This window comes from Notolepis coatsorum (assembly GCF_963971535.1).
Source record: "Notolepis coatsorum genome assembly, chromosome: 8".
Classification (NCBI taxonomy): domain Eukaryota; kingdom Metazoa; phylum Chordata; class Actinopteri; order Aulopiformes; family Paralepididae; genus Notolepis; species Notolepis coatsorum.
The window spans coordinates 28,364,729-28,387,455 of NC_140172.1; the positions used below are offsets into that span (position 1 = coordinate 28,364,729).

Below are 22,727 nucleotides of genomic sequence, written 5' to 3' on the forward strand. Positions count from 1 at the left end.
CATCTCACTTTCTGCTCTCTTTTGTGCTCTTCAATTCCCCTGCACTCTCCCCAGGCCTGTCTAAATCCTGTAGTTTTGCACTCCTGGAAAATGTGGTCCCAATTTAGGAAACGCTATGGTTTAGTCTCTATCTCTCCTTATGCTCCAATTGCAGCGAACCATCTGTTTTTTGAGCACGAGACTGCTGCATGAAAGCAACGTATTTATGTCATTTGATCAAATTAAGAACAAGTATGCTCTGCCAGTGCCAACGCATCACTTCTTTCGTTACTTACAAGTTAGCCATTTTATACGTAGTCAGTTCACTTCATTTCCATCCCTGCCTCCAAATACATCTCTCTGGACTCAATCCTGGAGACGAACCCTGAGTTTAAGGGAACAATGTCTCGGCTTTATACGGATATATTTGAGATGGAGGACTTGTCACTCTCAATAATAAAAGGGGCACTGGGAAAAGGACTTTGAAACAGACATATCAGAAGATGTGTGGTCAAGAATACTTAAAAAATATTCACTCCTCATATATCTGTGCGAGACACAGGCTTATTCAATTCAAGATTGTACATCGGCTACATATGTCCAAACTCTAGCTGTCAAGAATTTTTCCTGAGGTTAGTCCTACTTGTAACAGATGCAAACGAACTCCGGCCGGTCTGTATCATACATTTTGGTCATGTCCTAGCCTAGCAGCTTTCTGGTCCTCCATATTTGAGCTCTACTCAGAGCTTGCAGGTCGGGTACTTGAACAATGTCATATCCTGGGACATTTTGGTGTTCTCTCTGGGGATTAGTATTTGTATCTACCAAAAGCACAATTGAACTGTATTGCGTACTCCTCCCTTCTAGCAAGGCATCTCATTCTTCTGAACTGGAAAAACTATCGTCCTCCCTCATTTGGCAGGTGGATTTGTGATGTTATGTATTGTTTAAAAGTGGAAAAGATAAAATACACATTGCGGGGATCAAGTGGAAAGTTTGATGTGGTGTGGCAGCCCTTTATTTCTTATGTGGAACGGTTGACTATGTCTCTCACCTCCTGAAATAATGACACTGTATTGTAATGATTTTATAATATGAAGTGCTCTGTGAACAGTTTTTTTGTTTTCTTGGTTTTGTTTTGTTTTTGTTTATGTGCGTATGCCTGTTACGTCTGTAATGTCTACTGTAACGTCTAAAACTGTAATAAAAAATTAAAAACAATGTGGTGCTAACCAAAAAACATTACTCACGCCTATCCCTACCTCTGACCCGTTTCCTTTTTTTTATCCACTTTTTCTCCCATTTTCTATTTTTCTCCCATCCCAATTTCGTATCATCCAATTCAACCCTCCCCTGTCTCGAACGCTGTTTCTTGCCTCCCACAAGCCGGCTGCAATGTGGACTAAGTCATACATAGCACGAGTCCCCTCCGATACTCGAGGTAACAGCAGTCGCATCGTTTCACCTGCGCAGCGCGATCTTTCAGCGTCAGGGGTCTGCGCTTTGGAGGGGCGCCGCCCCCATCGCTTCCTGATTCTACTGCGCAGGCGCACCAACCGACCTGTAGGAGTCGCTGTCCACAACGCCCGATCCCCACCCATCAGTTTCCCACCCCCTAATACTGCCAATGTGTATTAGTACGGACGACCATCTAAACTGAAAGCAATGTGGAGCGCTGGACCTCTGACCCGTTTCCTGTGACTGACACGGTCAAGCACTCACCTCTCTAGCTCACCAGACCACATGCCAACAATAACTCTAGTCAATAGTGCCAAACCTCTTTTGAGGAAGTCTCAACGTAGCTATGGTGCAACAACTGTTAGCTGGCCCTGCTTCCTGGAGGCAGCCTTGGTTTTCATTCTTCACATATTTTCTGCACAGATGTTTTTTTTTTTTATGTCACACATTTTTATGTAATCACACTATAAATCACAGCTCCTGCAGCTGAAGGCGTGAGGCAGCAGAGCAGCGGTAGGAGAGAGAGTAGGAGGCGGAGCTGATAATGTATGTCCTGGGAATCATCTTGAGCATTGATAAAGCGTATCAAATTAAAAGGAAAAGGGGATATTATTTTGGGATTGAGCTTCTTTAGAGTTGTATCTTTTGAGAATCACTGTCTGTGGGAGAAGTGTGAGGGATGTGTAACCCATCGTAAGCTAAAGCCAACAAAGAGGACTGCCAGCACTGAGGTGAAGTGAGCTAAACATAGTTCTTGAAAAGGATATAAGGGCTAGAGCTGCCAGATGAAAGCTGAGGTCCTGTCGAGCCAAAGCACCAACTTTACAATCATTTTAAAACGGCAACTTCCATGAGTTATAAGTTGACATAGGCAGCTCTGAGAAATGTCTTTAATTAACACTGTAATGGAAACAATAAAAACCAAAGTAAAACTATAGCAAACCCACTGGGAACTAAATGTTTTTTGGGATGGGGTTGATAATGGTTTTGTACAGATTTATTTATTTAAAAATTACAGAAGAAATGCAATAGAAGTTGTAGCGGATATTCACACTTCTCCGTGTGGTTATCTTTGTTGGCGTGCTCATCAATATTTGGTCCATGTAGATGTGTGCCTTACGGTAATTAAAATGTACAAATGTGTTTGTTTGGTTTGTTTTGTTTATATCTAAACGTTAAAGTCCATGTACTGTGTTTGTCCATGTACTATAACTAGTGCTTTGAGATGTAAGGCGCTATATAAAATAAATTTATTATTATTATTATTATTATGTTTAGGTTGATGTTAATAGGCTATAGCCTAGTTCATATTTATTGGTAATCATTCTTTTCAACAGCTTTTTTTTCTAAAAGCCTGATAATATCCCTACTAGACCATGTGTATAGCAACCAAATAAATCCAATTCCTTTCGTTGTTGTCTAGCTTGTTATTAGTTGTCTTTCTCCTCAGCTCTGTTGTTCACGTTCTGCTGCATCTCTATTAGTCGTGTAAGTTCATTGAGAGAAACAAAAAACTGAGTCAAATGCCTTGTATGTGTTCAGATGCTTGGCCAATAACTGAACTGTGAAATGTTGTTATGAGTTATGGCATTGGATAAGGGCCAGAAAAGTGTTTTTGTATAACTTTATAATGTCATAGTGGAGTTGACCTTTTTATATAAAATGTAGACATTTGTGTGAAACTTTGTCGTAATTAGCGTATAGATTTGTGAGTTATGGCCAGAAACGTGTTTTGCGAGGTCACAGTAAGTCCAAGTGGACGTTTGTGCCAAATTTGAAGAAATTCCCTCAAGGTTCCTGAGATATCGCGTTCACAAGAGAATGGGACGGACATGAGGTGACAGTGACCTCGGCTCGACCTTTGTCCACCAAAAGCGAATTGGTTCATCCTTGCGTCCAAGTGGACGTTTATACCCAATTTGAAGAAATTCCCTCAAAGCGTGCCTGAGGTATCATCATGTTCCTGAGAGAATGGGATGGATGGAGGGCTGTGGCAGAGGCATAAAAAGAATTAAGGGGTGTCCTCCCTTTTAGCTGATATGGTTATTAATACCAGAATAACTTCATGTAGGCCAGCCAGGGTGCAATTACAATGCCTGCACCCCCTGGATTTACGCTGGATTGAGATGCCCCTGACATTGAAGGGAGGACATCATGACAATGATAATACCATGCACAATACCATGTACCATGTTTCTCAATCAGTGAGTCGGTCTCCAAAAGTTGGTCATAATATGTTCTCTAACACAGTCACAGATAAATAATAACTTGAGATTTTGGGGCTATATTTTCATTCATTTCACTTTTCTATATAACGCATACGAAGAACAGGCCTACCTGCAGATGAGGAGTCATCGTGGTCGGAGCTCTGGTAGCCATCACTCCGCCTGTCCGGCGTGCTGCACCCCGACACCCTGCGGGGACGGCCTGCCTGGGTGCAGGACGGAGACAGCCTGCCCCCCCCGTCGTCATTGTTGGAGTCCACTCTCAGTCGGACAGGTCGAAGGGATGATTCCTTGTGGAAATTCGCCCTCTGATTGATTGATTGATTGATTGAAAACGTTATTAACAGATGGGTACAATACAGTACAGCTCAATACACACAATGCAGACCAGAGAAAGACTTTCGTCTTGTTTACATCAGGGTCCCCCATTTTCAATTCATCATAAATATATGACATACAGATAGACAGTACTGCTACATCTATACATTCATGACATACCAGATCTACAAATACAGTACTGTTTGTGATACAAAAAGAGTCTAAAAAAAGAGAGTATAATATACCTTGGGGGCCAGCACCAAGTTGCTCTTCACAAAATTCTCATTCAACTCCGCGTCCTCGTATTCGTGGTCACTGGTGGGGGGCACTCTGTTGTTGTTGTCGCCGACGGGGACGGGGTTCGATCTCCCGACACCGTTTCCATCCAGAGAGACACCACGGCGGGAGAAGGGCAGGTTCCCCCGGGGAAAGGTAGGCTTGGGCGGCGGGACGGGGCCCGGTCTGCCCCCCGTCTTACCGGCGCTGATCCCCGGCGGGTCCTTCCTCACCTTCCCCGCCGCGCCGCTGCTGCTGTCCCCCCCGGCGACCGGAGGATCGTTTGCCGGCGTCACGAAAACATCGCCGTCGGTGTTCATCAAGTTCCCGTCTTTATTACCGGGAAACCTCTCGCTGTCATCGTAACTTCTCTTGATGGTGGTCTGTAGGTAGATCACCTTGAAGTTCTCCTCCCGGAGCGCCTGTTGGAGCCGCCGCAGGTTCTCCGTGCATTTCTGCAGCTCCTGCTCGACCTCCTCCACGGAGTTCAGATGATCCATGCGGGGCACCGCGTCCCCGGCGTCGGGGAACTCGATCCTCCAGTGTTTCTCGAATGCCTCCTGTCCCCACATCCTGATCGTAGTGTCGACTGATGTTAGGAGGAGGAAGAATGCTATTCAGCAGCAACGGCAGCTTTTTTACCAAAGCTCCGTCTTGTTGTTGTTGTTGTAGCTTATAATAATAAAACCCTTTCTCTTTACAAGCAATGTCGTCCCCTGTTACATGTTCTGCAAAGTGCGCGTATCCCCGTCGTGCGATCGTGACCACTTTCGTGCAATTATTCCATCTCTAGGACCCGACAACAACTACGCCTTCGCCTTCGGTGCAAAACGTAAGTTTACCAGCAGCAGCAGCAGCAGCACAGTGAAAAGTTCGAGGCTTCCGGTAGTGAGACTGGTGACGTAGAGCCTGTGATGTGTTCAGAGTGTGTTCACCTCAGAGCCTCTGGTTCACCTGTGATGTGTTCAGAGTGTGTTTCACCTCAGAGCCTGTTCACCTGTGATGTGTTCAGAGTGTGTTCTTCACCTCAGAGCCTCTGGTTCACCTGTGATGTGTTCAGAGTGTGTTTCACCTCAGAGCCTGTTCATCTGTGATGTGTTCAGAGTGTGTTCTTCACCTCAGAGCCTCTGGTTCACCTGTGATGTGTTCAGAGTGTGTTCTTCACCTCAGAGCCTGTTCACCTGTGATGTGTTCAGAGTGTGTTCACCTCAGAGCCTGTTCACCTGTGATGTGTTCAGAGTGTGTTCTTCACCTCAGAGCCTGTTCACCTGTGATGTGTTCAGAGTGTGTTGTTCACCTCAGAGCCTGTTCACCTGTGATGTGTTCAGAGTGTGTTCTTCACCTCAGAGCCTGTTCACCTGTGATGTGTTCAGAGTGTGTTGTTCACCTCAGAGCCTGTTCACCTGTGATGTGTTCAGAGTGTGTTCTTCACCTCAGAGCCTGTTCACCTGTGATGTGTTCAGAGTGTGTTGTTCACCTCAGAGCCTGTTCACCTGTGATGTGTTCAGAGTGTGTTCATCACCTCAGAGCCTGTTCACCTGTGATGTGTTCAGAGTGTGTTGTTCACCTCAGAGCCTGTTCACCTGTGATGTGTTCAGAGTGTGTTCTTCACCTCAGAGCCTGTTCACCTGTGATGTGTTCAGAGTGTGTTGTTCACCTCAGAGCCTGTTCACCTGTGATGTGTTCAGAGTGTGTTCTTCACCTCAGAGCCTGTTCACCTGTGATGTGTTCAGAGTGTGTTGTTCACCTCAGAGCCTGTTCACCTGTGATGTGTTCAGAGTGTGTTCTTCACCTCAGAGCCTGTTCACCTGTGATGTGTTCAGAGTGTGTTCACCTCAGAGCCTGTTCACCTGTGATGTGTTCAGAGTGTGTTCATCACCTGTGATATGTTCAGAGTGTGTTCTTCACCTCAGAGCCTGTTCACCTGTGATGTGTTCAGAGCCTGTTCACCTGTGATGTGTTCAGAGTGTGTTGTTCACCTCAGAGCCTGTTCACCTGTGATGTGTTCAGAGTGTGTTGTTCACCTCAGAGCCTGTTCACCTGTGATGTGTTCAGAGTGTGTTGTTCACCTCAGAGCCTGTTCACCTGTGATGTGTTCAGAGTGTGTTCATCACCTCAGAGCCTGTTCACCTGTGATGTGTTCAGAGTGTGTTGTTCACCTCAGAGCCTGTTCACCTGTGATGTGTTCAGAGTGTGTTGTTCACCTCAGAGCCTGTTCACCTGTGATGTGTTCAGAGTGTGTTCATCACCTCAGAGCCTGTTCACCTGTGATGTGTTCAGAGTGTGTTCTTCACCTCAGAGCCTGTTCACCTGTGATGTGTTCAGAGTGTGTTCTTCACCTCAGAGCCTGTTCACCTGTGATGTGTTCAGAGTGTGTTCTTCACCTCAGAGCCTGTTCACCTGTGATGTGTTCAGAGTGTGTTTCACTTCAGAGCCTGTTCACCTGTGATGTGTTCAGAGTGTGTTGTTCACCTCAGAGCCTGTTCACCTGTGATGTGTTCAGAGTGTGTTCACCTCAGAGCCTGTTCACCTGTGATGTGTTCAGAGTGTGTTGTTCACCTCAGAGCCTGTTCACCTGTGATGTGTTCAGAGTGTGTTGTTCACCTCAGAGCCTGTTCACCTGTGATGTGTTCAGAGTGTGTTCTTCACCTCAGAGCCTGTTCACCTGTGATGTGTTCAGAGTGTGTTCTTCACCTCAGAGCCTGTTCACCTGTGATGTGTTCAGAGTGTGTTCACCTCAGAGCCTGTTCACCTGTGATGTGTTCAGAGTGTGTTGTTCACCTCAGAGCCTGTTCACCTGTGATGTGTTCAGAGTGTGTTGTTCACCTCAGAGCCTGTTCACCTGTGATGTGTTCAGAGTGTGTTGTTCACCTCAGAGCCTGTTCGCCTGTGATGTGTTCAGAGTGTGTTGTTCACCTCAGAGCCTGTTCACCTGTGATGTGTTCAGAGTGTGTTCTTCACCTCAGAGCCTGTTCATCTGTGGCGTTGACCAGCTGTGCGTGCAGAGCACCCGGTGACTGATGTGTGAAATAAAAAATAAAAAAGGTCTCACCCATGACATAAAAACAACAAACAGAACTTGAATTGAAAACCACTTGAAAAACCTCTAGTTATTGAAGAAACTATTTACATAGTGTATCTCAGCCTAGTTGTATATGCCAATTATTACATATAACACCCATATTATGTTTGTGTAATATGTCATTATTACATGTCTTTTATCTATGCTACATAATTTAATATTGGTATTTTAATTCAAAATAAGACAAAACCAACAGATTAGCAGGGGATTGGGTGATTCCTACAGTCGTTTATGTATCGACATTTGGAAGGTCAAAATTCAGTTCATCGTGTATCATTTATTGCAATAACTTGGAATTTCCTCCTGATCAAGTTGACTGCCCTTTTCAATTGTTTTGTAATGCCAGAATTGATTGTACATAATGCATAGAGGTCAGACCATCTCATTTACATTTAGTCATTTAGCTGATGCTTCTCCTATCTGAAAGTGGCATTCTTTTTCCCCCTTTTTATTAATTAATGAATTAATTATTTATTTGATAATTTCCCCCATATTGTGGGAACAGACAATACAGCAAGCGTAGCACCTCCCAAGAACCCCCCCCCCCCATCCAAGGATTACTTTAACCCTTTCACTACCACATGGTTAACCCTTTCACAATACAGAAGGTTAACCCTTTCACTGCCATACTACAGATGGTTAACCCTTTCACTACCACAATACAGAAGGTTAACCCTTTCACTACCACACTACAGAAGATTAACCTTTCGCCGTCTGTAGTGTGGTAGTGAAAGGGTTACCCTTCTGTGGTTAAGTGGCATTCCTGAGCAAAGAAAAGTACAAGTAAAAAAATATATATATATAAAAAAAAAACACAGCCACCTCTTAATTATTTTCTAGAAAACCTTGAACTCACCACATTCAGTGTTCTTTATTCAAGTGAACTTGTAGCTCTCTGCCCAATAAAGCACCTTCCATTGTTCCTCATCCCTCAGCCAGCAGCCTCCACAGGGGCCACAGGACACATATGATCTGAGTATCATGGTATCCAGACTGAAGAGTGTCAGCTCTGAGAGAGAAGGTGACTGATGAGAGGCTGCTGCTGATACCCTGCCTCTCTGGAGCCCTCTGGGGTGGGCTGTCCTGCTGATACCCTGCCTCTCTGGAGCCCTCTGGGGTGGGCTGTCCTGCTGATCCCCTGCCTCTCTGGAGCCCTCTGGGGTGGGCTGTCCTGCTGATACCCTGCCTCTCTGGAGCCCTCTGGGGTGGGCTGTCCTGCTGATACCCTGCCTCTCTGGAGCCCTCTGGGGTGGGCTGTCCTGCTGATACCCTGCCTCTCTGGAGCCCTCTGGGGTGGGCTGTCCTGCTGATCCCCTGCCTCTCTGGAGCCCTCTGGGGTGGGCTGTCCTGCTGATACCCTGCCTCTCTGGAGCCCTCTGGGGTGGGCTGTCCTGCTGATACCCTGCCTCTCTGGAGCCCTCTGGGGTGGGCTGTCCTGCTGATACCCTGCCTCTCTGGAGCCCTCTGGGGTGGGCTGTCCTGCTGATACCCTGCCTCTCTGGAGCCCTCTGGGGTGGGCTGTCCTGCTGATCCCCTGCCTCTCTGGAGCCCTCTGGGGTGGGCTGTCCTGCTGATCCCCTGCCTCTCTGGAGCCCTCTGGGGTGGGCTGTCCTGCTGATACCCTGCCTCTCTGGAGCCCTCTGGGGTGGGCTGTCCTGCTGATACCCTGCCTCTCTGGAGCCCTCTGGGGTGGGCTGTCCTGCTGGACTAATTGACCACATTCACACACAGTGGCCATGTTGCTCTTATGTCATGCTTGGGTTAAAGGGATCCCAACCTGAGCATGACATGAGAGCAAACTGGCAAACCGTGTGATCATGGTTAGCGCTGGACTATTACAGGGTCTCGGTTGCAACAGCGCCTCCTCGTGCCAGATCTGAACTGTTTTATTACGCTATACTACTTCAATAGCATTGATGAACACGCTGTTGTTAGTGGTTATTTACTAGATCTCACGGGGGTAATATAGAGAGAAGAAGACTGTTTGTTTTTTCTTCGACAGCATTTAGTTCCTTCCTTTTTGGCTGGAGGGGAAGAGGCCTGAATGTGTTTGTGTTTCATCAGGCCTCTCTGTATCAGGCCTCAGAGGAAACGGCTCACCATCACCAAGAGACACACACACACACACACACACACACACACACACACACACACACACACACACACACACACACACACACACACACACACACACACACACACACACACACACACACACACACACACACACACACACACACACACACACACACACACACACACACACACACACACACACACACACACACACACACACACACACACACACATTAATGCAAACACATGCACAGTGTGTGCAGCATACACAAAGACACACGTGTGCCACCGCTTGGATTTATGCACTTTCATTCTCTCATCTGTATGGAGTGTCGCGGGTGGATCACTAAATTGGATACTCGCAGTAAAACTCAAACCCCTCCACATGCACAAGCATACGCTCTGGTTCTTATTGGCAGGCATTCATTACAGAATGCAATGCAGTAAATAATACAGTATGTTGTGTTTTTCATAGCAGGTTCCTGCAAATGATTCACCAATCATGTCAATAAAACATGTTAAAAAAAAAAAAAGTAGATCAAATTTCATTGCACAATAAATGTCCACGAGCAGGTTTCTCCCTCACACAAGAGAGGAAAACCTAAAACGTGATCATCCCCAATCTCAATGGGATCCTACCAACTAACTTGGTAAGCAGCCAAGTATAGCAGATTTCCAGTCAAATGAAGTTGTAATGCTATATACAAGAAAGTAAAACCATATCACTCAAGGCCAGAGGGGGAGAAAGGGATGGAGGGAGGGTGGAGGGTAGAGCTGGGGGCGATGACCCGCTGGTGTCATTGAGTGCCTGCTTGGATCCATGCCCAGAACTGAAAGATAATTTCACTAAAAGCTTTCTCTCGCGCATGTGTGAGGGAATCATTGATCAGCAGTTGTTGTTACTGTACATTGTGTTGCACCTCAGGTCGGGTTACTGTAAGGGAGTATGACAATGACCTGTCGGAAGGCAATGCATATATTTCTGCGTGATGGTACATTAGTATACATTGAATTGTGCTTATTAGGAGGCTGACTGACCAACAACTACAATATATATATAGTTTTATTTTATGTGTTAGTGTTTTTGTTTCCATTATACTCAGTCACTTATTTTTTCATTTCATTATTAGTAATGGACTCAGATACAGTACAGATTGTCTCGTCAGTGTTTGATCTTGTTTTTGTTTGGCTGTATTTGTCCCGTCTCAGTTCTGTTCTTTGTTGTTTGTCTCAGTCCTGTTCTTTGTTGTTTAGTTTAACTTAAATTGCACTATTGTTTTGCCACTTATTTGCCAACTGTTATTGTGCTGTCTGATGGTTTGTAAAAAAAGAAATGTTCAATAAACATATCGTAAAAAATAAAATAAAAAATGCATAAAACAGACTTACAAATCATACGTTTCTCAGAGGATGCAACAGGAAACGCGTGTATGCATGACCAACCCACACAATGTCTGATAAGGCTGTGGAAGGCGGAGGTTATTTTATCTGCCATCTAGATTTGAAGACTTCCTGTTTGTTTCACTTAGCATTATGTGGCACATTTTTATTATACAAAGATATGTAGGAATCCAACAGTAAAAAGTAACCATGACAAGAGGGCTTTAACCCTTTCACTACCACACTACAGAAGGTTAACCTTTCACTACCACACTACAGACGGTTAACAGTCCATGGCTGACGGATGCAGTGAGAGAACAAAGACAGGTCCTGAGAGCGGCTGAGAGGAAGTATACAAAGTCATGCCTCACTGCTGACATCGCCACATTATCACAACCTCTTGTTAACATTCTCCAAAACCATTACTACTGCCAAAGCTTCTTTCTTTCACCATAGGATCGAGGCCTCTGCCAAGAACCTTCGCAAACTGCATGGTACCATGTCCTCCCTCCTCACTCCGCCCCCCCACCCCCCCCCCCCTCATCTCTCTCTGCCAAAGACTTTGCGATCTTCTTTGAGGAAAAAGTGGAGAACATCCGCAGCTCCTTCTCCCAACCCCCACCCATTTCAAATACTGAATCGAGAACCTCATCCTTCACTCTGTCATCTTTCTCTCCCATTACAGACGCCGAGACCCTGAAACTGGTAACGTCCAACCGTCTGACTAAATGCCAGCTGGATCAGTTACCCTCCCCACTCCTCCAGACCATAGCACCAGACATCCTCCCATTCCTAACTGCAACCATCAACTCCTCCCTCAACTCGGGGGTGGTCCCCACCTCCCTACAACACGCCAGTCACACCGCTCATAAAAAAACCAACCATGAACCCCACCATCATACGCAACTATCGTCCTGTCTCTCCTTCCTTTCTAAAACACTTGAACGTGCCGTATCCAACCAACTCACTGATTATCTCTTACAGAATGACCTCCTAGACCCTAATCAGTCAGGCTTCAGGACTGGTCACTCCACAGAAATGGCCCTCATTGCGGTCACAGAGGCACTTCACTTAGCAAAAGCGAAAGGCCTCTCCTCTGTCCTGATTCTCCTAGACCTATCTCCAGCCTTCGACACAGTTAACCATCAGATCCTCCTCACGTCCCTCGCAGGAATGGGAGTGTCTGGCTCTGCGCTGACATGGCTGGCACATTTTTATTATACAAAGATATGTAGGAATCCAACAGTAAAAAGTAACCATGACAAGAGGGCTTTAACCCTTTCACTACCACACACTACAGAAGGTTAACCTTTCACTACCACACTACAGACGGTTAACAGTCCATGGCTGACGGATGCAGTGAGAGAACAAAGACAGGTCCTGAGAGCGGCTGAGAGGAAGTATAGATAGTCACGCCTCACTGCTGACATCGCCACATATCACACAGTGGCGAATATTCCTGGAAGCCAAGGGAAGCCAGGCTTCCCCAAAAATATGAACAGTAAAAAAAATTAATAAAAATAAAAAATAATATTTTGTTTTATATAGTTTACAATAATAATTAAAAAAAAATCATTATTCTTCATCTCTGTGTTATAATAATTTTTTTGAATTGTCTCCCTCTTCTCCTTCTCACTCTCTCTAACACTCTGTCAGACTCAGAGACAGGGCCTGGCAGTCACTGCAGCTCAGGCAGAATAGAGAACATTTGCAGAGGGGGGAGGTGTCTTTTTCTAGCGTCCACATTGTGGTTCATGGTTGTGGACTCCACAACCAATTATTAGCCAATAAGATTCGAGCTTAATAAAGGGGTTCCCACGCCTTAACACGGGGCCGTCTGACATCTTTTTTTTTTATATTTTTTTTATTATTGCAAAACAAAAAATTATTAAAAGTCAGTACTCAACACACAATGTATAATGAAACTTTCAGTAAAGGTGGTTAAAATATATGCAAGTACAGAAACAGGATAAAACAAAAATAGTCTATAATAACATTTTAACCGTATACAGTGTATATCCAGCGAAATTACAATTATATAGATGTTAGTATATAATATACCCCTAATACCTATTTTCTAAAACCCTACACACATATGCTCCAGCTCAAACCCCCCCCTCCCGGACCCCCTCTTGGATAGTACCTCCATTATCCCTCACTCCTAACCAGACACTACCATTATAAGCTAGCTTTTATTCTCTCCACCACTTCTAACCACATTGACATTTTGGATTCATTGAGCCCCAGAATTCTTGCTGTAGATATTTCTTGATATATCACATCGAGATATGTAAGAAACCACACTTTTCGGAACATTTTTTCCGGTTGAAACCAACGTGATGCGATCAGTTTTTTAGCTACTGTGATACCCGATAAAACCAATCTTTTTAGTTGTGGATTCACTGCAAACTCAAAAACATCATTCAATAGTAATACCGCGGGGTGTACAGGTATATTCCAAAATACGAGTATTGATAATTGTTGGGACACATCTTTCCAGAATGCCTTAACTGGTGGGCAGTCCCAATACATGTGCATAAATGTTCCTTCGTCCCCATTTGTACATTGGGAGCATTTGGAGTCTTGTATAAGCCCCATTTTGCACAGCCTTATAGGAGTCAAGTATGTCCTGTGAATATAGTTCAGATTGATTTGTTGATGATCCGGGTTCCTTGATGTAAGTCGGACATTTGCCCAGGCTCCTTGCCAATCAAAGTCATATTCCAGGTCTGGTATATCCCTCCTCCAGACAGTGTCTAGTTGAAGGGTTTCATACGAGGACGTTAGTAATTGATAATAAAAACCTGATACAAAACCTCCCAATGTATCTCTTTCATAGAAAAATTTGTGGTATCTGTGGTGTTCAATTGGTATGAGTAATGGAACACCGTGAGATCTCATACAAAGTCGTAACTGTATGTAAAAAAGCCATGTGGACTCGGTGAGGTTAAACTTTATGCATATTTCGACATAACTACAGAGGCCCTTGTTATTAAAAATATCCCCTAATGAGTGTATGCCTTTCTCTTCCCATATAGGGAATCTTATAGGTCGTTTTCCCATTAAGAGTGCATTGTTATTGAATATGGGAGTGTGATTATGCCATTCTTGAGGGTTAGGATATTTCTTTTGTGTTTCCCGCCATGTTCTGATTGCATGGGTAATTATTGGGCCAAATTCTCGCTCACAATGCTTGATTGAAAGTTTAGTGTGTGCTATGTCTTTCAGTCTCTGTGGGGCTACCATGTTTTCTTCTAATTCTCTCCAAGATACCAAAGCCTGGGGGTCAAACCATATCTTCAATGGTCTTAATGTGAAGGCCTTAAAATATTGTAAAAAATCTGGGACTGCCATGCCACCGTCTGCTTTATTTCTCTGTGCGGTGGATCTTTTTATGCGAGGTGGTTTGTTATTCCAAATAAATTTGTATGTGGAGGTTTGTAATCTTTTCCAGTAGCCCTCTGGAGGAGGTAACGGAAGCATTGAGCTGAAGAAATTGATTCTTGGTAATACATCCATCTTAACTATTGATACCCTTGCCTGTACTGAGTTTTTAAGTTTTGCCCACCTGTCCAGGTCGTCTTTGATTTTGTTCTGTATTTTTGTGTAATTGTGCTTCACCGTTTGTCTTATGGTGGGAAATATTTCCACACCCAAGCATCTGAAATGTTTGACCATGGGTATCGCACCTGGGAGGGTTGTGTCTTTTTTTGCACTGGTGTTAAGAGGAAGAAAAGCCGACTTAGGCCAATTTATTTTAAATCCCGATAAATCACCAAAGTTTTCTATCAACTTGAGTATATGCGGCAATGTGTTGTTGGGGTTTTGCATGAACAATATTACGTCGTCCGCATATAAACTAATTTTATGATGTGTGCCCTTGATTACTATTGGTTCTATGTGTTGGGATTGTCTTATAAATTGTGCTAAAGGTTCTAATGATAGATCGAATAGTCCGGGACTAAGAGGGCAACCCTGTCTGGCTGAGCGTGATACCGGAAAGATATCGGAGATGAATGTGCCTGTTGTAATCCTGGCCGATGGGTCCTTGTATAGTACTTTAATCATATCAATGAATCCTTTTCCTAACCCCATCCTTTCTAATACTGCCCATAGAAACGACCATTCCAACCTGTCAAATGCTTTCATAGCATCCAGGGATAGTATCGCCTTAGGTGTGGTGTCCTCTTTGTCTGCATCTAGTACGTGCAGTATTCGCCTTATGTTATCATTGATCAGGCGACCTTTTATGAAGCCTGTTTGGTCCGGATGAACTAAAGACGTCATATGCTTTTGCAATCTGATGGCTAATATCTTAGAGTACAGTTTGACATCGGTTCCGAGGAGGCTTAAAGGACGGTAACTACCGCACTCAGTGGGGTCTTTGTCTTTTTTGTGAAGAACTGAAATGAGTGCGATATTTTGGTGTTTATGGAAGCTTCCCTCTTTGACTGAGTATAAGATCATATTTAGTAATAAGGGTCCAAATATGTCCCAGCAAGAAATGTACATTTCTGATGGGATACCGTCAATTCCCGGAGCCTTGCCGTTTTTCATTCCGGATATGGCCTTCTTGAGTTCTTCTAATGTGATCGGTACTTCTAACTGTTTAGCGTCGTCCTCCGTAAGTTTAGGGAGAGTAATTTGATTAAGATATGTGTCTAATTTGTCTTGATCAAAGGTCGTTTCTGAATTATATAAATCGGAGTAGAATTCTTTGAATGTATCGTTTATTATTTTGGGTTCTGTTACTAGAGCTTGTTGTTTCCTAATGGCAGTTATATCTGCAAATTTTGCATTAATTCTTAGTCGCATGGCTAATAGGTGACTAGGTTTAGAGCCTTGGAAGTACTGCTGTTGTCTTGTGCTGCGTATTTGCAATTCCGATTTTTGTCTGTATATTGCTTTGATCTCTGTCTTTAGAATGTTAACTTGGTTTTCTAGTCTAGTAGAGTTGTTGTATTTTAAAGAATTAAAAAGCGTTGAGTAAAGCGTTTCCATTTCAGATAGTTTTGTGTTTTGATTTTTGCGCAATATGGAGGAAAATCTATCCGAGAAATCCTTGATCATAGTCTTTACCGACATCCATAATATTCTGGGATCTTGCACCGAGTTAGCATTATCCCGTAGGAATATTGTGAGAGCTTCTTTAATTTGTGTAATGAATTCATTGTTGTTAAGCAGCATAGAATTAAAACGCCATCTTGGGGCCCGGGAAGATAGTGTACCAAATGTTGCTTTCAGGATTAAGTAGCAGTGATCTGATAGCGCATTGGGTGTCATTTCCACTTCATATTTATCAAATATTCTCGGGGATGCAAAGACGTAATCAATTCTGGATAGTGTGTTGTGTCTCGTCGAACGACAGGAGTACTTGCGGGTCATGGGGTTAAGTGAACGCCATAAATCAGTTACCCCTGTTGATTTCGACCAATCTTTTAATGCTTTAGATGAATTTTTTTGTTCGCTGGAAAAGGTAAGGTAAGTTTTGTCCATCCTTGGGTTCCAAATGGCATTAAAATCCGCACCTATTATATATGAGTACTCGGGATGGTTTAACATTTCTCCGGTTAGTGAAGTGAAGAAACCCACTTCGTACAAATTTGGGGCATATACCGCTGCCAATGCAATTTTCCTGTTATTGTGTATAATCCTAGCTATAGTTATGCGCCCCTCAGCATCCGACCATACCCCTTTCAATTCGATATTTAATTTGCGTCTGACGACTATGGCTACCCCTCTAGTTCTCGTAACAAAAGAAGAGTGACTAATATTATGGTATATGTTATCCGCTAACGTATTTATGTCTTCCTCTAAAATGTGCGTTTCGCTTAATAGAGCCACGTCCACATGTTCTTTTTTCATCAGTGTGAGCACGCTTTTGCGTTTGTGTTGTTTGTTTATCCCACCGGTGTTCCATACCATTATATTCAAACTAGCCATAATCTATGCATGTTTTTGTGTAGTTTTTGGTAATGCTTCTGGAGTGTGAAGCTACAATAGATGTACATCCAATTAATGAGGTCCCGTTGAGAGCTGAGCTTAAAAACATATATATATACAAATAAAAATCCCCTATTTTCCCCTCACCCAGAAAGTCGTACAGGCCTGTGTTCCAAGAACACATCCTCCGCGATTGACTTTCTCCCATAGTCCACCGGATTGCCCAAACTGAGCATTGTAATCTTAATCTTCCTATGCTAATTGCCATAGGATCTAACATTTCCATTCTATTGCAATAGAATGTCGCTTTTGGTCTTGCACCTTCCCTTACTGTAATGAAGTATTGTGATAAATGACAGAAAAAATAAAATAAAAAATAAAAAAAGAGAATAAACTTTCATCGACATATTCATTTGAACCCTCTACTAACGTGTGGAAAAAAGGAAAAAAGGAAAAGATTGTAGAGCAATATTGACACCTTAATGTGAAGAACATTGGAAAAGAACAATGTAAGTTAAAATATATTTTAAAAAATATAGAGTAATGAGAAGAAAAAATTTAATAAAATAAAAATCAATGGAAAGATATAGATAAGGAATGAGAGATAGAATAATTATCAATGTGGAGAAGCCACTAGAACCGAATTAACAGATTAGATAAGATAGAAAAGCAGCGCCTTTTAGAGCTTCAATGTGCCTTCAATGGAGTGATTACTTAAATTGTTAGAATAACCTTGTAGTGTTCATACGTTTAAGTGTGGTTAATTTTTAAAATATTATTAAGGACTGATTGAACTTCATTTAATTTATTATCTGCTATGTGTATACACACCGGATGTTTATTGTTAGAGTTGTAGGCTTCGTTGTCATGGTGCCTTATATTCTAGAAGGTTGTAGAGTATACTAGTGCCTAGACTATTTTATGTTCCAGAATGATCTAAGAGACCCAGGGCATTTGAGCGATAAACCCAGAATATTCCAGATAGATCTTTTTGCAATGATATGTATTTGTCTCCTCAGAGACCAGAGACTGAAATTATAATGTATTATGAATCGTATTATACACAGTACACATTGTTATAGACGGCTTGCATATCGTCTGCTACCTTGATGAACACAATAAAGTCATTCTAACACTGGTATACATTGAGAAAGAGGCTTATCTGTTTCCGGCATTTTCGTCCTGCCTTGGGTTATTTGCTCCATTTCGATTCAGAAAATCCTCAGCTTCAATAGGTGTGTATATACCTGACCTGCGGCCGTCACTGCCCAAGAATGATAACAGCGCCGGGTATGATAGCCTTGGCTTGTAACCGGCTTTGAACAGCTTTTGCATCACCTCCTTGTATGGTAGACGTCGGATGATGGCATCTTTGCTCAAATCTTCGTAGATAAATATTGGTTTACCACCATAATTCAGATTCCCACGTTGGTTGCGAGCAAATTTGATGATGTCATCCCTTGTTGTAGTCTTCCGCAGGGTGACAATGATGACTCTTGGCCCGTTGATTCTTTGCCCCCGAGAACCGATTCTGTAAACTTGGTCCACTTCTGGCACTGTGTTTGGATCGATGTTACCCAAAATCGTTGATAACACTGTTGGAAAGTTGGGATCTTCGCAGTTCGCATCAAGCCCTACAATGCGGATGTTATTCCGCCTGTGGTAGCGTTGGGTTTCTAGTAGCCTCTCCGTCGCTTCGTTTTTAAGCCCTTGTATTTCCCTCCGATATTCTTCTTTCACTCTTTCCATCTCTTTTCCCATCTCTGTCATGCCACCTTCGTTCGCCTTGACTGCCTGTGTAATTTCTGTCACCGTATTCTCCACTGTCGTGATTCGCATGGACTGTAAAGCGCCCGCTCTCATAACCTCTTCGAATTTAGTATCGATGTGTTCAACGTGTGCTTTGAAAGCGACCATCTGTTCTTTTACGTGTGCTTTGAAAGCGACCATCTGTTCTTTTATCAGGATAGTCAGAGAGTTGAAGTCGGGTTGTGTAATTGAACTGCTTGTGTCAGTTGATGTTATTGGAGCAGTGAGGGATCCGATGGATGTTTTTGCTATTATCTTCTCAAAATCGCCTGCTTTTTCCTTCACGGTACTTTTTTCTGATGTTCCTGTTATGTTGTCATCTATTGTCTCCCTCTCGGGGCCAGTTGTCCTTGGTCCCTGTGTATTCTCCTCTATATTCCCCGCGTCGGGGCTTGTCACCAACGGATCTGCCACAGCGTCGCCTGTCATTTTCCTTGAACGTGTTTCAATCGGCGCCGTTAGAATTGCTGTGTCTTGTTTCCTTCCACCCTTTCTCTTATCCTTATCCATGTTGTCTTTTGATATAGTTAGTAGAGGGTCTTATCAATACATACGATGTGGTCCAATCTCTTTTGGTATTGTCCAAATAAGGTTTTTAAACGAAATTAACGATAACGGGAGCGGAGCTGTAACCAATTGCGTGCGCTACATATTGCAGCTAAACCGGAAGTCTGACATCTAAGTAGTCTAGCGTCTTCAAATTTGCCGCTCTGGAGGCGGACTGGTCACTCCACAGAAACGGCCCTCATTGCGGTCACAGAGGCACTTCACTTAGCAAAAGCGAAAGGCCTCTCCTCTGTCCTGCTTCTCCTAGACCTATCTGCAGCTTTCGACACAGTTAACCATCAGATCCTCCTCACGTCCCTCGCAGGAATGGGAGTGTCTGGCTCTGCGCTGACATGGCTGACATCATACCTCAATGACCGCTCCTACCAAGTGTCATGGAGAGGGACCCTGTCTGCCACCCACCCCCAGGGCTCGGTCCTTGGACCCCTTCTCTTCTCCATCTACACTAAATCTCTGGGTAACATTATCATGTCTCATGCCTTATTGTATCATTGCTATGCCGATGATACTCAACTTTTCCTCTCCTTCCCTCCCTCAGATATCCACGTCTCTGAACGGATCTCGGCCTGTCCGTCCGACATCTCGGCCTGGATGACGACCTAAACTGAACCTAAACTAAACAATTGCTCCACCTGCCGGCCAAATCCGTCCCCCTGACCGACCTTTCCATCACAGTCGAGAATGCAGCTGGGACCGCGTCCCCGACCGCCAAGAACCTTGGTGTTGTCCTCGACGACCAGTTGAACTTCTCCGATCACATCGCAGCGACAACCAGAACCTGCAGATTCCTCCTGAGCAACATCAGAAGGATCCGCCCCTTCCTGACAAAAGAAGCCACCCAACTCCTCGTCCAATCAACAGTCATCTCCCGCCTCGACTACTGCAACGCACTGCTTGCTGGCCTCCCGGCCACCGCCACCAAGCCTCTTCAACTCATTCAGAACGCAGCGGCCCACCTGATCTCAAAACTACCGAAGTCAGCCCACTTCTTAGGGACCTGCACCCCATTGCCGCACGAATCCGCTTCAAGGCCCTCAACCTGGCATACCGTGCGACAAAGGGAACCGCTCCCCCCTACCTCCGGTCAATGGTCTCTAACTACACACCCTCAAGACCCCTATGCTCTGCATCTTCTGGCCGTCTCAGACCCACTCCTATCCGAGCTCAGGGAGGGTCATCAAGGAGAAGCTGCCTATTCTCAGTCCTTGCCCCACAATGGTGGAACGAACTGCCCACCGCAGTTAGGACAGCCGAAACACGTCCAATCTTTCGCTGTCGACTAAAGACGCACTTCTTCAACCATTATCTGAAATGATTTTTTTTTTTTAAAGAAATCTAACCCTAACTAACCTTATTGTCATGCACTTGTCCTAATATACTAACCTACACTGTAGCACTCAACACTTTGATGAACATTGTTACTCCGCTGATAGATTTGTGCCCTTCCTGATGACTTGTCGTACAGAACTTGTAAGTTGCTTTGGATAAAAGCGTCAACTAAATGTAAATGTAGTGAAAGGGTTAACCTTCTGTAGTGTGGTTGTGAAAGGGTTAACCATTTGTTGTGTGGTAGTGAAAGGGTTAACCTGTATTGTCACAGTGTAAGGGTTAACCCTTTGGTAGTGTGGTTGTGAAAGGGTTAAAAATATTGAATTCACGGGAGTCGATACATTCTGTTTCATTATCTTCCCTACTACTATACGTCATCTTCCCCAATGTCCTCCATTACCAAGTGGTTCATACAAAGAAGACTGTAGATTATTTGGGAATGTTGGTTCTCTGATTGAATCAATCAAACACCAGCATGAGAGTTGCCATATTAAATGGTAAATGGCTGCTTTTTTATATAGCGCTTTTATCCAAAGCGCTTTACAATTTGTTACTCACGTTTTACCCATTCACTCACACACCGACGGCGGAGGCAACCATGCAAGGTGCCAGCCTGCTCATCTGGAGCAATTAGGGGTTAAGTGTCTTGCTCAAGGAAACATCGACACGCTGCCCGGGAGGAGCGGGAATCAAACCGCGAACCTCCGGATTGCCAGACAACTGCTCTACCTCCCGAGCCACTGTCGCCCCATATTCATTTACTATAGCTCAAAGAAACTCAGTAAATAGTGTTTTTGTTTATTGGTTTTTCAGCATGATACTCTTCCATGCTCCCAACATACAACACGTTACAGTTCTATGTTTTTCTATTAACTGGCGCTTTTACATTTCTGCTTAGTTTTACACAATTGTTATATCATTGTAAGGTGACAGCATAGAAAAACCTGGTAGGCTACACCAGTTTGGTGTACCAGGTATGTTATCCTGGGCTCCAGAGGGCCCACTAATGGTCCATAGAAGACTCGAGGTGGTGAGGGCGACACAGTGGCCCGAGGGCACAGGCATTACACACACAGCGGCTGACAGGATCAAAACAAGCCCACCAGAAATACATTTCCCAAACTGTAATTTCCACTGCTCTGTGTAAATTGCCAGTCCCAGTTTACCACCACCACCACAAATAACCTCTGTGTCAAACACTGTAGTTCTGCTGGGTTGGACTGTCGGCAGGTCAGACACATTTTCACCCTCTCTCTCTTCCATCACACGTGGATCAACCATCCAATATATATATCAATAAGTAACAAATCACTTCAACTTTTATGTGGTCTGATCTATTCTAACACATATTGATTGTATTATTGATGTTTAAATTCCCTCACTGGGCATAGGTGAACGCCAGGAAGGCACTTCTGGTAGCAGGGCAAAGGAACTGAGGCTCAAGTTCCCCCCTAGAGCCATATCTGTGTACCAGCTTAGCAAAACAGAATCTGTATAAGCTACATTGGAGCGCAACATATATATAATTTGATATATATTATGATCTAAGAAAAGATGAAATAATGCACGATGTGTTGTACATAACTTATTGCATTCAGGTGAATTGAATATTTTTTTTACACATTTATGTATAATGATGTACTTCTCATAATCCATGTTGCATTGTATACCTTTTGAATCCCTATAGTTAAGAAGTGAGGATAGTGGGCACGTGGAGCTGTGGATTAATTAACTTTATTTGATATTTGTATCGGCCAATACATTTAACGTCATTTGCATTCCTCATTCTGTGTTGTTGATAACGTGAATTCATCATTTCACCCTGATCAGTAGAGTTAAATTAGTTTAGGGTGCGTTGAATGTGACTGGGGGAAGAATGGGTGCTGTGTGAAGCAGGATGGTTTAGGTTACTAGTGGCTGCAACTCCCTAAAGAAATGTTAAATCTAAAGTGGGGGAGAGGGTGGGTGATCACTCTGATTCCTAGGACTGGAGAGGCCAGATGTCTCTGTGAGGAACTCTCCATAGAAACTTTATTTAATTTTTTTATTATAATTTACATTTTCCAATAAAGTATATTTGTTGCGAGCTTGCATTTAACCCATTTAATCCGGGAAACACATTTGTGTGTATATGCAGGCTATATATTGCATTATTAGCAGGCGTTTCAGGTCTTAATTAATGGGTTAAGAAGGTCCAGCTGAGCTGAATGTAACATTAGAGAATACACATCCTACATTTGCATAATTTTGTGATTTTGTGCTGCCCTCTAGTGGTATGCTGATTG

General features: G+C 43.7%; 1 protein-coding gene across 1 annotated transcript in view; it reads right to left on the reverse strand.

Moving 5' to 3' along the window:
• The window catches only part of LOC311233370 (uncharacterized protein), a gene marked incomplete at its 3' end in the record, with an annotated part of 107,391 nt that extends 102,322 nt beyond the window's left edge, over window positions 1-5,069 (reverse strand). Inside the window, exons 1-2 of the mRNA XM_084320346.1 lie at window positions 4,226-5,069; window positions 3,775-3,970 (exon numbers count right to left, since the gene is read on the reverse strand). Of these exons, the coding sequence (XP_084176472.1) occupies window positions 3,775-3,970; window positions 4,226-4,828 (799 nt within the window). The 5' untranslated portion in view covers window positions 4,829-5,069. The remainder of the gene's footprint in view (window positions 1-3,774; window positions 3,971-4,225) is intronic.
• Between the last annotated feature and the right edge of the window lie 17,658 nt (window positions 5,070-22,727).